The 15920-nt window shown below is 39.6% G+C and overlaps 1 protein-coding gene across 3 annotated transcripts in view; it reads left to right on the top strand.

Annotated features, from left to right (window-relative positions):
- Positions 1 to 15920, top strand: part of SNTG2 (syntrophin gamma 2) — an 827232-nt gene that overhangs the window by 432025 nt on the left and 379287 nt on the right. For all 3 annotated transcript variants that reach the window (XM_073625453.1, XM_073625452.1, XM_073625454.1), the window contains exons 4-5: positions 844 to 901; positions 1030 to 1073. In XM_073625453.1, the coding sequence (XP_073481554.1) occupies positions 844 to 901; positions 1030 to 1073 (102 nt within the window). The remainder of the gene's footprint in view (positions 1 to 843; positions 902 to 1029; positions 1074 to 15920) is intronic.

Raw genomic sequence — 15920 nt, 5'->3', positions numbered from 1 at the left:
CAACTGCAAAACAAATTTACATTTTAGTAAATCTGGGGGAAATACATATACAGTCTGTGTTACTCCATGAAACCAATCACATTTTTCTATATTCTGGTGGGGAATTAAATGCAGAATCCAGCTGCTCCAGGTAATGTAGTTTGAGACAATTAATTTATACTTATAGTTTTACATTTAAAAAACAGTGCTTTAACATGCAAGACTGTTTCTATATCTGATTTTAAAATGACATATACATGTTTTCATTTTGCATCTCACATATCAAAAAATGATATAAGAAAGGCCTTGGAATTGATTCTGGTAACTAGTTACAAATGTTCTTTACAGCGTCTATTTATTAATATTTTCCCCCAAGACTCACACATTTTTTAAATTAAATGTTAGGTGAAAATGTGTGAATCTGTGTAAATCATGCATGAAAACATAAAAAAAAAAATAGACCTCTGTGCGTTATTAGCCATATTAGCCTAAATAAAGCTTATCAATGACTGTAGTAATTTTTCTATGGGATAAAAGAACAGTGAGTAGATTGTACTCCTGAAACTTAACATATTCTTTCTTTAAAATATCTTTAAACAAATTATTTAAAGGCCTGTTTTATATTAATTGTGCCTTAAAGCTTAATTGAACTTTTGTTTTTAATTAGCTACATGAATCAAAAAATTGTATGCAAAGTCTTTGTACACCTTTTGTTTTGATTCACACTGAATTTAGATGATTTAAACTGAAAGTTCAAATTGGCTTTAAAAAATTGTACATAACACTTATTTGAAATTGACCAATAAAAATAATCTGTTTTGCAAGTAGAGGTTATAAATGACTAATAAACCTATCTTTTTTCAGGGTGGAGCACAGCATAAAGTACCTGTTGTGATATCTAAAATCTTTAAAGATCAACCAGGTAATTTACATTTATGCAAATGTAATATTAATCTATTCAATTAAAAATATATATATTATTACCATTGTACTGCTATTATATTAACATTTACATTTTACTCAAAGAGTGTTGTTTTTATTGCTCTTCAGCTGATCAGAGTGGGTTACTGTTCACAGGCGATGCACTAATGCAGGTATGTATCTGTGTTTTTTAACATCCTTTTATTTTTGACATCTTAAAACAATGGTTAAATCAATCATAAAAGTCTTTGTAAAATTATTTAACACATATTTTTATGTATTAAAAATATGTTTAAACCCAGCATTAGCCAAAAGCTACTTCTTTATTTTTAGTTTTGGATAGAGAGTGGAAGAGTTAGAACCTCTGCCAACAATTTGTTGTCTTGTTGTCCTCATTTGGGAGACCTTTCTCCATTTGCCATCTGCTTGATGGGTGTAAAACAGGAAGAGAGTGTAAATCTCCCCAACAGGGCCACAGGCAGCAGGTAAAAGATTTGCTAATAGATTGAGGAAGACTTAAACCACTGTTTTTCCTGTGTCCCCATGAGGTGTGTTTCGCCTCAATTCTTGTCCAAGTGACATGTCAGACAAAACAGGAGGAGAGAACAAAGACAAAGACAAAAGAAGAATCTCCTCAAGGGGGACACAGACAGCTTTGAAAAACTTACAGAAGTTCTAACTCTTCCCCGAACGAATCCCAGACTTCAGTTAATTTCAGTTAAAGTAGTTGTAAACCCTTAGACCTCTTTCACACCTAGGGCGTTTGCAGGCGCTATAGCGTTAAAAATAGCACCTGCAATTCGCCCTCAAACAGCTGCAGCATTGTCTCCAGTGTGAAAGCCCGGAGCGCTGCGCTGGCAGGACGGGAAAAAAAGTCCTGCCAGCAGCTTCTTTGGAGCAGTGAAGGAGCGGTGTGTTTACCGCTCCTCCACCACTGCTCCCCATTGAAATCAATGGGGCAGCACTGGGATGCCGCCAGCAAAACGCCGCTATTGCGGTGCATTGCGGGTGGTTTTAACCATTTCTTGGCCGCTAGCGGGGGGTAAAAGCTCCCCGCTAGCAGCCGAAATGCGCCGCTAATCCGACGGTAAAAAGCCGCTAAAAATAGCGGCGTTTTACCGCTGACGCTATGGGCGGCCCAGTGTGAAAGGGCTGTTACATATACCTAGTAAAGTGAATGGCCTTAGGTGATACACAGAAATGTAACAAACCCTCCTACATACGTTGTACGCACAATCATACATACATTGCACACAAATCAAAGGATTATTTCTCAGCTCTAGCAGCAGAGGGGATCAGAAGTCTCACAGTGCAGTTCTCAGTGAGGGAAGCTCTGAGCCCTGATTGGATGGATGGGACACAGCCCCTTCACACAGTAAATGGAGAACATGGAGAGCTAAGGAAGGATATGAATCACAGGCTGTGCACTGGAGCTCTCCTCCCTATCACCTGTTTATCTCTTGGTATCAAGAAAACCTGTCAAAAGTGACTCATACAGATAACAGAAGAATGAGGCAGCAGAGAGAAAGAGAGAAATCACACCCAGTGTACTCTATACAAAAATGAAAGGCAAAACATTTTTGTATAGAGTACACTGAGTTCCCAGCAAAGCTAGAGAACTGACCACATTGTGCTCTCCTGTTTAGTGTGGTCAGTTTTTAATAGGCAAGCAGAGAGACTGGCAGGAACACCAGGAATTTCACATAAAGGGAAGCAATACAAAGAGAACAGGATACTTTCTCATACAAGTATATGGTACAGTAGGCATGTATCAGGAATATGAAGTGTTGGGTAAAAAATGCTTTAATACAACACAGGAAGGCAGATAGGCTTTTAGGGAACTTAAACTTTCCTAAATCTTAGATATTATATAAATATACATATATATAGGTGGGGTGAGCAGTTGGAGGACAACATTGTCCTTAGTGATGCATGTGTTTCTAAAAAAAATACCTGTAATGAAATGTGTTTTTTAACTGAAATGAATCACATTGCTGAATGTAAGTTACTTCTAAAAGAAAAAGATCAATTACACAGCCAAATATGCACTACCAATATCAGGGCTGGTACAAGGGGTGGGCGAGAGGGGCGGGTGCCCTGGGCGGAGTGTGAGAGGGGGTGGATTTCTCCCCCTCCCTCTGCTCACTGACTGAGCATAATATGAGAGCCGCTCCGACTGATCTGCTTTCTCCCCCTCATTGGCAGGGAGGAGAGCGACTTCAGGAGGGATTGAACCAGCAGGAGGAGGGGCGGACAAGCCTCCCATTATCTTGGTAACTGTGAAGAAACAGACTGATTTCTCCCATACAGGACAGGAGAATCAGTCTGTAAATTGTGAGCCTGGTGGCTGCAGCTCTGTAGTGTCTGTGACACTTACACAGCCCAGCGAACGCATCACCTCCCCCCTCACTGATGGGAGATCAGGGAGGAATACAGCTCCTCTCACCTCTGCTCCTCCAGTGACTTCCCGTCCCACCCACACTATCCCCGACGTGCAGATGTATCTGAAGAGAAGGGATGTGTGGGCGGGAAATATGAAAAGCTGCAGAATCCTGTGTGCCAAAGATGCCTGAGCTTCCAGCCTGGACCTGTGGGTGAGTCATGTGCACACTGCAGTACACAGTGATCACTGAACTGTCCTTATCTCCATCCCCCATCTGTCTCCCCCCCCCCTCATGTTCTTTCAAGATATTCACTAACTTTCACTTTCAGTTAGACAATAGATAGTACAAATTTCTTTCCAGTAACCACAGATTGCAGGAAAGAAATTTACATGATTCTCCTGTCAGCACAGTCAGTGCTGACAGGGGAATCCCTTCTGCTGAGCAATTGTATTGTCCCAACAAACAGTGATTATCACTAGCAGATATAGCAACCGCTAGTGATAATCATAAGAATATCCGGCAGGGTTGGTTGTACCCAATTTGATCGATCAACTTGGTACATTCAGCCTGCTCATTAATGGTTCTAATCTCATCCAGTTCTCACTGAAACAGCCGAGATTTAACCACTTGCTTACCGGGCACTTAAACCCCCCTCCTATCCAGACCAATTTTCAGCTTTCAGTGCTGGCGCACTTTGAATGACAATTGCGCGGTCATACAACACTGTACTCAAATGAAATTTTTATCATTTTTTCCCCACAAATAGAGCTTTCTTTTGGTGGTGTTTGATCACCTCTGTGGTTTTTATTTATTGGTAAAACAAAATGTAAAAAGACCGAATTAAAAAAAAAAAAATGTTATTATATTTTGTTATAAAATTTTAAAACAGGTAATTTTTCTCCTTCATTGATGTACGCTCATGAGGCGGCACTGATGGGTGGCAATAATGGGCACTGATAAGTTACACTGATAGGCAGCACTGCTAGGTGGCATTGATAGGTGGCACTTGTGGGCATTGATAGGTGGTACTCATGGGCATAGGTAGGTGGCAATAGCAGGTGGCACAGATGAGGCATAATTGCCTCTTCCTCTTCGGGACCAATGTCCCTTGCAGATGAGCCAGTGATCAGCTTTTTTTCTCCTCGCGCTGTCAGCGTGAGGAGAAAAAAAAACGATCACAGAGCTTTTGTTTTGATCATGTGATCAGCTGTCATTGGCTGACAGCTGATCACATTGTAAGGGGCCGGGACTCAGTGACTCGGTGATCACAGCGTGCACAGGGCACGTGCACTCCCGTAAATTCAGGTCCGCGCTGTGGCCGTCATTCAGCTATAGCGTGGATGTCAAGAGGTTAAACTATCTTAGTGTTAGCTCCTGGGCTGCCCATACATTGATCACTTTTTTCATTCAACTATTAGGTTGAATAAAAAAAAAAAGAATGTTCTAATTCCCCCATCTACACATTCCAGGTGGAAGGGGAAATCCTCCCACTGTGGACCAGTGGTGGAATCCATTGTGGCGGTGTATAGAGCCAGAATTGTGTCAATGTCCCAATATTTATGGACCTGACTGTACATATAATTAAAAGGTGTGAGTGAACTCTGTTTTTATCGCATTAAACCTAATTGAATTTGTATTGTTTTAAGTATATCCTTGTTTTAAAATGACATTGATTCTTTCTTAAAAATGGGGGGGGGGGGGGTGCAGTTTGCCATCTCTGCCCTGGGCACCAAATGGCCTTGTCTCAGCACTGACCAATATACACTGTCTCTGAGGCCATCTGTGAACATCATGTTGATCTTTAACACCACGTACAACTTTAATGCATGAAAGTCATGGAAGTAGGTCATGGGATGTCATACAGGAACCTTAGCAGCACATGAACATTTATAAACCATATAATAATACAAATGATGGAACAGAGGTTGTTCTTTTGATAGATAAAGGTGTTTATTAAGGAGCCACTTTATTTGAAGCAAAAGAATATATTACAAATGATCTCAATAACAGGCCCAGCTAAGGAAGCACAAGCAAACATAAATAATCAATATTACCTTGGTCCATTCTGCTTAAGGGTCCATGCATACTGGCTTAAAGAACGCTGCTTCTACTGTGTTTCCATGTACATTAGGATGTTTAGAGGCATATTTAAAGGTCAGCATTTAGAGGCAAGAAAAAAAAAATTCTGTTTTTTGATTAGAGCTTTCTGGCAGAAAAAAACTCTAAACACTCCTAAGCTCTCTTAAAACCTTGTACAAAAATGCTCTATATGAGCATTTTTTTTCCTGCCAAGGGAACTGGCATTTTTTTTTAAGCCATGTGTGCATGGAGCCTAATGCCCTGTACACACGGTCGGATTTTCCGACGGAAAATGTGTGATAGGACCTTGTTGTCGGAAATTCCGACCGTGTGTGGGCTCCATCACACATTTTCCATAGGAATTTCCGACACACAAAGTTTGAGAGCTTGCTATAAAATTTTCCGACAACAAAATCCGTTGTTGGAAATTCCGATCGTGTGTACACAAATCCGACGCACAAAGTGCCATGCATGCTCATAATAAATTAAGAGACGAAAGCTATTGGCTACTGCCCCGTTTATAGTCCCGACGTACGTGTCTTACGTCACCACGTTTAGAACGATCGGATTTTCCGACAACTTTGTGTGACCGTGTGTACAAGACAAGTTTGAGCCAACATTCATCGGAAAAAATCCATGAATTTTGTTGTCGGAATGTCCGATGAATGTCCGATTGTGTGTACGGGGCATTAGACAAAATGTAAATGCCTACTAATGACGCCATCACAAAGAATCAGCAAATGGGATGAGATCTGCTGAATGGGTGACTAAAACAGTAGAATCTAATAAAGCTCCAACAGTCCACCAGGGCTGCCCAATGAGAGGTGGATATTCTGGCTGCATACATGAGACACAGGTGAGTAATAATAGTCAAGTATCTGAATGGCTAGCTAGCTGGCCAATCATGATTTTGCTGACACACAGGTACTCCCTTTAACTGTAACACAAAGCACAAGGGTAACTAACCCACCTGTTATGCTGTAATACCTGTACAATTCCTGTGGGTTATGTTATATACTGCAAAGACTTTCCATTATATTTAAATGCCTTTATGAATTTTTACTAAGTACACAAGCATTTAAAAAATAGCAAAATGTACAACTTTGTACAAATGTGTGTGTGCTTTATTGGGGTATGTTTGCACCTATGAAAGTTTTTTAAGTGATTGCAAAGTTTTTTTTTGATACATTAAGCATGTCATATTTACATGCTCTGTGCAATGGTTTTGCACAAAGCAGCCCCGAACCTCCTTTTTTGGGGTATCCTGGCTTCTCCCCTCTGGTGAATGCACCCATAGAAAGCCACCTGCTATGTAGACATTCCTGCACACTTGCTTCCAAGCCACCCTGTCTGAGCATATTGACCCTGACAGTGTGGCTCTACCCAGCTCCCCACACCCTCTTCACAGAATTTGATTGACAGCAGTGGTCAATCTGCCCAGTGACGAGGAAGAGAGTATAGAGAGCTTCTGCTCTCATGCACATTGCTGAATCTTGATTGGGCTTAGGTAATTAAAAGGGGGTGAGGAGAGAATCCTGCAACACAGAAGGTTTTTTTTTACCTTAATGCATAGAATGCATTAAGGTAAAAACCTTTAGGCTTTAGAACCACTTTAATTATGTGTTGATCCTGCCAGTGTCTTCGGTTAGAGGAGCTAAATGCAGGTGACAATGCTAATTACAGGCTCTCTTTCAGCACTAGCGTTGTCTGGCCTGCATGCCCTCCTGCTGGAGAACTACAGGTAGCTAGCTATGCCAAAGGCAGCATGCTAGATAGCTGCCTGAGGATGGAACAGTGCAGGAAGTGCAATGCACTATTGTCTTCACCAAGCCCAAAGCCTAGACCCTGCAGACACTAAGGAAAAGAAAGCTCAGTTGTGTGACTTCTTAAAAAAATCTAAGAAGTTTAAGGTATTTTAACTTTCATGGTTTGAAAAACTATGCAAATAGTGTTTGTCGGCAGGGTTTTCATCTACTAAAGTTTAACCACTTCCATTATCCTGACTGGGCATCATATGACTTCCAGCAGGATAACATGCAGCCACGCGCCCGAGGGAGTGCACATCGCAGTGATCGGTGGAGCGGTGTGTCAGTTTGACACACCGCTCCACTGTTCTTGGTAAAGAGACTCCGGTGGAGGCTCTTTACCATGTGATCAGCCGTGTCCAATCATGGCTGCTGTGTCCAATCATGGCTGATCACGATGTCAATAGGAAGAGTCGTTGATCGGCTTTTTCCTCACTCGCGTCTGACAGACGCGAGTACAGGGGGGGGGTCTACGCTGATTGTTTATCAATGCAGCCCCCCCTCAGATGACCACACTGGACCACCAGGGATGCCATTAGGACCACCAGGGAAGGGAGCAACATGTGGATGGCCAGGTATGTACCCCATGGCCATCCACATGTGCCCAATGTGCCCAGTCTGTGCCCAATCTGTGCCAATCAGTGCCTACAAATGGGCACTGATTGGCACCATTATATTTCAGTGATACCCAGCAATGCCACCCATTAGTGTCATCAGTGCCACCAATTAGTGTTATCAGTGCCACCCATCAGTGTCCATCAGTGCCAGCTGTCAGTGCCCATCCGTGCCCATCAGTGCCCACCTATCAGTGCCCATCAGTACCCATCCGTACCACCTATCAGTGCCACCCATAAGTACCCATCAGTGCCACCCATAAGTACCCATCAATGCCACCTACGAGTGCCCATCAGTGCTGTCTATGAGTGCCCATTGGTGCCACCTATGAGTGCCCATCAGTGCCGCATACCAGTGCCACTTATCAGTTCCCATCAGTGCCACCTATCAGTGCCCATCAGTGCCGCCTATCAGTGCCCATCATCAGTGCCCATCAGTGCCACCTCATTGGTGCCACCTTATCGGTGCCCATCAGTGCCGCCGTATCAGTGCCGGTCAGTGCAGCCATATGAGTGCCCATGATTGAAGAAGAAAACGTACTTATTTACAAAAATTTTTAACAGAAACAAAGAAAAACTTGTTTTTTTTCAAAATTTTTGGTCTTTTTTAATTTGTTGAGCAAAAAATAAAAACCACAGAGGTGATAAAATACCACCAAAGAAAGCTCTATTTGTGGGAACAAAATGATAAAAAATTTGTTTGGGTACAGTGTAGCATGACCGCACAATTGTCATTCAAATTGCGACAGCTCTGAAAGCTGAAAATTGGCCTGGGCGGGAAGGTGTCTAAGTGCCTGGTATTGAAATGGTTAAAGCAGTTGTAACCCTAAAAAGAAAAAAATAAAGCTTCTATTCCTTTAAAGCATGAAAAATACCACATCGCTTCTGCAGCGTTATTTGTCCCATTATATAATGTAAAATATCTGGTTGATCCTGCCTGTTTATGTGTCCCCTTAGGTGTACTGACCACAGCAATCATGGCTGCTGATCCATGATACCATGGTCAGTTTACATGCCTCCTTCATCCCGCTGTATGCTCAGTCTCTCCCCCTCCCTCCCTGCCTGTCATTTCTGTGTGTGAGAGCCAATCTCCTCACCTTCCCTCCCCTCTCCTCTTACTGCTATTCCCTGCAGCTGTAAAGTAAGATTTACAAATAACTGACATCCCCTTTGTTGTATGAAGATATTAAGTACTGTGTATCAGTTTTTCTAAATCTATTATCCTAAATACCTTCGCCCACAGCACTTCTGTGTGATCACGCAATCTCCCTCTGCTGGCAGACTGACGTCAGAGGCGAATCTCAGCCCCTCCTGCTGCTGCCTTAGGATCTCAGTTTTGCTCAGTGGGGGATCAATCTGCTGATCCCTGCTGAGCAGCTGGATGACAGGTCAGTCTCCACTCTCTGTGCAGAGACAGATCTGTCAGAGCCCCACTGTCTTCTATGGAAAGATCGGATGAAAACGGACTGCCTGTCCATTTTATCCGATCCCATCCAATCCGCCAGATACATGGAAAATAGAGTCTACATTAGTCTGAGTTTCACAGACCGGATCAGATCGGATAGCAGCAGGTGTCAGCGGACATGTCGCCAGTGACATCCGGGCTGAATGGAGCATCCGATCAGGTCCGCCTGAAAAACTGACAGGCGGACGTGATCAGGAAGACCGTGTGAAAGAGGCCTTACTTCCTCTCATCAAACTATAGGAAATTAGATTTAATCTCTCCAAAGGAAGGCACATCCCCTTTTAGTCAGTTGTCACCAGAACAACTGTTCCTATTGGAAGATTTCCCCTTTGTTAATGTTTTGGTGACAGCTCAAAATATTGAATTTCTGGGAGTGGCCTGCGGTGAGGGAAGATGGCTGCATAGTAAACCGGCTCCGCGACAACAGAACTCCCTGAAGGGGCTAGAAGCCATTTAAATCAGCCACACAAAATAACCCTGAAAGTAAAGGGAACCTGACAGACATGACGGGGAAAAAAAGAAAAGAGACTCGCCCCACAAATTGAGTGAATACCGGCATTCGGCTGGGACTCGGAGAACGGAAGATGGCACTGGAATCTCCTCACAGCAAAGCACAAGCAGTATAACAGGGCAGCCTGTCTCAGACTCGACCATTAAAGAAATTGTAATGGCTTTAAGGGGAGCCCTGCAACAAGACATGTTTAATTTCATGCATCAATCTAAAAGAGACATAGTGGAAATTGGTGATAGAGTAGACTATGTTGAAAACAAATTGTGTGAATTCACTGATGCACACAATGATCTGGTTGAAGCCCATTTTGATGTGGAAGAAGAATTAAAAAAATCTTAAACTGAAAGTGAAAGATTTGGAAGATCGAGCTAGAAGGAACAATGTTAAGTTCCGAGGCATCCCAGAGAATGTAAAACCTCCAGACTTGAAGAAATGATTACAACATGTTTACTTACTGTCCCTCAACAGGAATTAGCAATTGACCGAGCACACAGACTTCCTAAGGCCTAATATTTGCCAGAAAGAATTCCCAGAGATGTAATTGTTAAAATACATTTTACATTTAAAATATATTTTTTTCAAGTAAAGGATCAGTTAATGCAATATACACAACATAACTCTCCTCTCCCTGACCCTTACGCAGGAATAATACTCTATTCAGATCTTTCCCAAGCAACGATATTAGCATGCAAAAATCTGAACTCAATAACCAAAGTACTCCGGAACCATAAGATACAGTATAGATGGGGATTCCCTACTAAAATACTAATCGATCGTGAAGGTACTACATACAGTATCCATGACATGGAAGAAGGTCTGAGAATTCTGCATCAATAGGGATTACTTCTAATTGAAGAAGACAAAGGTCCAGACAAATCCCTACCTGTCACTGTACCTCGACAATGGCAAACCAAGCAAGGAAGACCATCATCCTCACTCTCCAAGGACCCCTTTAAATGACCTATAAAATCTATTCTGCTTAATACATGGGTATTAGGTTTAGATTTATTCACCTACTTTACCCAGGGTCTCTAATTACAGGGAGTCCTGAGTCTGGGAAGATCTGTTTCTCCCCTATCCTAGGATATCTTAGGATATTTAGTCCATTAACAATGTACACAGGAGTTGCATACCAACTCCTAGTTTCTTATCTTAATTTGTTTATGTTGTTTATTTGTATGTTACTTACTTTTTTGTGCTTTATAAGGCTCAAATCCACTATCTACTGTTTACAGAAGGTAATAACTACTACTGCATTAAAGAGGTAAAGTTTTTTTTCGATTAATGTTAAATTAACCTTGTTTAGCAGTGATTATTACCACCAACACTATGGGCATTAAGTTTATGTCAATAAATACTAACGGTCTTAACAGCCCATATAAGTGAAGAGCTCTATGGAAGGATGCGATTAAATTCAACTGTGATATAATGTGCATACAGGAATCACATTTTTCAATGGACAAAACACCTAATTTTTCTCTTTGTAGGTTTCCACATATTTTTGTTTCCAACAACAAAAAAAAGAAGAAAGGTGTGGCCATAGCTATTAAAGATACTGTCGCTTTTAAAACAGATGATCAGGGTAGATACATTATACTACTGGCAAATATTGACAATACAACCTGTACTATCGTTAATATCTATGCACCTAATAAACACCCTCAAAGATTCATAAGGAAAACCATTATAACAGCAAAAAAAATACAGAAAGGCCAATTTATTATCTGTGGAGATTTTAATGCTCCTATCGATCCCATTATGGATACCTCAAAAAAAGGAAAATCTACTAGGCCTGGTCTAAATAAATTACTTCATGATGAAGATCTATATGATCCATGGAGATGTATTCATGCCACTGAACGAGACTATATGTTTTTTTTAAATATGCATAAATCCTATTCCAGGATTGATTACAAAAGATAGAAAATGCTAAAATACATAGTATAACATGGTCTGACCATGTTCCTATCACGATAGAAATACAAACAGGATCAACGAATAACAACAATACTTTATGGAAAAATAATACTTTCATTCTATCTCAAAAGGACAATCTATCTGTGATAAAGAAAAATCTAAAATAATTTTTTAAATTTAATATTGAGGATTCTGTAAATATAACAAATGTATGGTGTTCCCATAAAGCATTTATAAGGGGAATATTGATTCAAGTAGCATCCAGGGAGAAAAAAAAAAGAAACAAATTACATTAAACAAACTACTGCAAGATATTTCTGACTTAGAGGAAGTACACAAAAAAAAAAATACCATAGATGTCAATCTATCTCAGCAATTAAACTTCCTTAGAATGGAACTAAGATGTGCCTTAATAGCAGACCATGATAAATATCTAAAAAGTATTAAAATAAACTACTACTCCCAAAACAATAAGGCTAGTAAATTATTAGCATATCGATTACTGAGAATGCCAAAACAAAAATAAAATTACGAAATTAATTCATCATACTACTCAAGAAACACATTATAACCTCCAGAAGATTGCGGATTTGTTTTTCGGATTACTACAAATCATTATATAATCTTAAAAAAGATAAAAACACTCCGCAACCTACACCCGCTAGTATAATGAGTTTTTTAGACTCTGTAAATCTAAAATCTAAAATTGATACTATCACTCTTGAACAAATCAATGAGCCTATATCATGAGAAGAAATTCTTACTGTAATAAAATCCCTACCTAAAAATAAAGCACCAGGAATTGATTGTCTGTCTGCAGAATATTATAATGCATGTGCAAATATCTTAGTTCCACATCTAAATACATTGTTTAATCAAATCGCAAACACCAGACAATTCCCCAAGGAAATGATAGAAGCAGTCATAATTACTATTCCTAAACCAGGCAAAGACCCCTCATCCTCTAAAAACTATAGACCAAAATCATTGTTAAACACAGATCTGAAGATATATGCAAAAATCCTGACCAATAGATTAATAAACATAACATCATCTCTCATAAACCCTGACCAGATCGGTTTTGTGAAGGGAAGACAAGCTCCGGATGGCACGAGAAGAATGATAAACCTAATCAATCAGATAGAAAATGGTCGAATGCATTCTCTTTTTCTCACTCTTGATGCCGAAAAGGCATTCGACAGGATGCATTGGGAATTTATGTCAAATTCACTTACAAAATTCAGATTTAATGGATTTATACATTCAGCCGTAATGGCACTCTATACACAACCCTCAGCAAAGGTCTTCACCTCAGGTATAATATCAAAAAGTTTTGATTTAACTAATGGAACGAGACAAGGGTGCCCCCTATCCCCCCTTATTTTTTCATTAGCTATTGAACCTTTAGCGGAATCCATACGATCAAACTCAGATATAAAAGGGATCAAAATAGGACAATACGAGCATAAAATAGGATTATTTGCGGACGATGTTATAATCTCAAAAACCAATCCTGATACTTTGTTACCGGTCATACACAAAGTTTTAGAATTGTATGGAGCTGCATCCTATTATAAGATCAACTGTAATAAATGTCATGTACTACCTATGAATCTTTCTGATGATACTGTAGTTAATTTGCATGGAAAATATGATTTTAATTGGGAAGAATCATCTATATCCTATGTAGGAATCAATCTTGCCTACCCTTCCTCCAAATGATATGGAGCTAATTTTCCAATGTTATTAGAAATAATCCACAAAGACTTACAGAATTTTCAGAAACACAACTCTCATGGGAAGGTAAAATAGCAGCATTCAAAATGGTAACACTACCAAAAATCTTGTATTACTTCCATACCCTCCCTATCTTAATCCCTAAAAAATGTTTTATGCAAATTGACACTAAACTCAAAGAATTCATATGGAACGGGAAGAAACCTAGGGTGGCATTTTCTGTATTGATTTCCTCTAAGTTAGTAGGTGGAATGGGTTTACCAAACATAAGAAACTACTATTATGTGTCCTTAATGGACCAGATGAAGCATTGGTTCCCCTTTTCGGAGGATAAATTATGGGCCGATATCGAACGAGAAGTAACTTTGGGACACGATAAGAAACTACTATTATGCATCCTTAAAGGACCAGATGAAGCATTGGTTCCGCTCTTCGGAGGATAAATTATGGGCCGATATCGAGCGAGAAGTAACTTTGGGACACGATATTTATGCGTTATTGCTGGCTTCCTATTCTATAAAAAAATTATATTCCCAACTTACTTAGTATTAAAGCACTTTAATGGTATGGAAATATATCCTGTCCAAAACTAAAAGTTGGAGTGATAAATCTTTATTATATCTCCTGTGAGAATAGTAGATTATTGTAAAATCCGTGTTAAGACACGAGATTGGAATATACATGGTTACAATATGTATAAGGATTTACCCTCAAATTATAAAACAATAGTATCAAGTGAAAATGAAAAATGCTGCCGCTTAAAAAACTTTAATCCAAATGATAAGATAGAAATTTTTTCAACTGTCTGGGAATTTCTACCTAACCATAGGAATCAAAAGAGGAAAGGGATTTCACTATTCTATGATCTCCTCTCTGAATATCCTTTAGAATACAAAAGCCCTCATATGATTGAATGGGAAAAGGATTTATTGCAGACCTATACAGGAGAACAATGGAGGAAAGCGATATTAATTTCTAAAAAGGCCTCCTCTTGCATACAGCATTGGAACAATTCCCAAAAAATAATGAACAGATGGTATCTTACACCTTATAAACTACCTAAAATGTATCCTTCTTCTTCACCCTTATGCTGGAGATGTAATGAACACATAGGAAATCTACTCCATACCCTTTAGAGTTGTAAGAATTTACAAAGTTTTTGGAAAACTATATCCAAATATATATAGCAGATCTTACTGGTAATCTTATTGCACTTACTCCAGCAATGGCCCTCCTAGGATTAAATTTAGATTTCTATCCGAGTATGTTTAGAACAATAATAACCCACATACTAATTGCTGCTAGAATCTCAATCTCCACTCTATGGGAATCCTGTGAAGCTCCAAACTTAACCATTGTTATTATTAGATTAAATATACAAGCACAATATGAATTGATGTTGGCCTATAAAAATTATCATATGACTACATTAAAAAAAATGGCAAGCCTGGATTGCTCACCCTAGAGCCTCTCATTATTTACAAACCTGTAATCTTTAATTAATTAATTTTGGATATTATAACATAACCTTCAAATTTATCCTGAAGTTCGAGAATAAGTTACCTCTAAATTATTCACTATAAATGTTTAATAATTGATCTCCGCTTACAGCTTGTACCCGCTTGGGGTAAGCGAAGATTGATATCTTGTAATTAATCTTATATTGTTGACTTATTACCATTATACCTTAGATATGATTTGATACACGGAAGTGTCTCGTTTTGTTTTATTTTGCTGTTTCTTTTAACCAAATGACTTGTTTAGCACAAATGTTATTGAATGACTGATGCTATATTTACATGAATTTGTATTCTATTACTTGGAAAATTAAATAAAAGATTAATGATTAAAAACAATATTGAATTTCTACTTACTGTTTGTCCGGGTGACAAAGGACCAATAGAGAGGGTGAATCTTATTAGCGGGGGTTCACAGACAGGAATAAAAACCTTTATTACTTTATTCAAAACTAACAAAAATATTTTTGACTTTACATACACTTTAAAAAAATCCCCATTAAAACTCTCAGTCTGCTATATTGTGACATTTTCAATTCAATCATGTTCTATTATAACCAACGAGATCATTGCTGAATTCAAAAATATTCTCTGTTACTGACACACACTTGCCTTGTTCTAAGTTAAAGCGGGAGTCCCGCGAAAAAAAAAAAATAAAAGTCAGCAGCTGCAAATACTGCAGCTGCTGACTTTTAAAATAAGGACACTCACCTGTCCCGGGGTCCAGTGATGTCGGCACCCGAGACCGAGCCGTCCCTTGGTCCTTGGGTGCTGCCGCCATTCTCAGTGAGGGAATCGGGAAGTGAAGCGTTGCGGCTTCACTTCCCAGTTCCCTACAGCGCTTGTGCGAGTCATTCTCAATGGTCCCCGCTATCTCCTGGGACCTGTGTGTTTCCCAGGAGACAGCGGGGGAGTGAGGGAGGGGGTGTGACTCCCGCGGGAGTCTATTCCCGGAAGTGGGTGCAGATACCTGTATTATACAGGTATCTGC

Source organism: Aquarana catesbeiana, linkage group LG04, assembly GCF_042186555.1.
Source record: "Aquarana catesbeiana isolate 2022-GZ linkage group LG04, ASM4218655v1, whole genome shotgun sequence".
In the NCBI taxonomy this organism is placed as follows: domain Eukaryota; kingdom Metazoa; phylum Chordata; class Amphibia; order Anura; family Ranidae; genus Aquarana; species Aquarana catesbeiana.
Note: the sequence above shows the minus strand (reverse complement) of the source record. Positions and strands in the feature narration are given on the sequence as shown.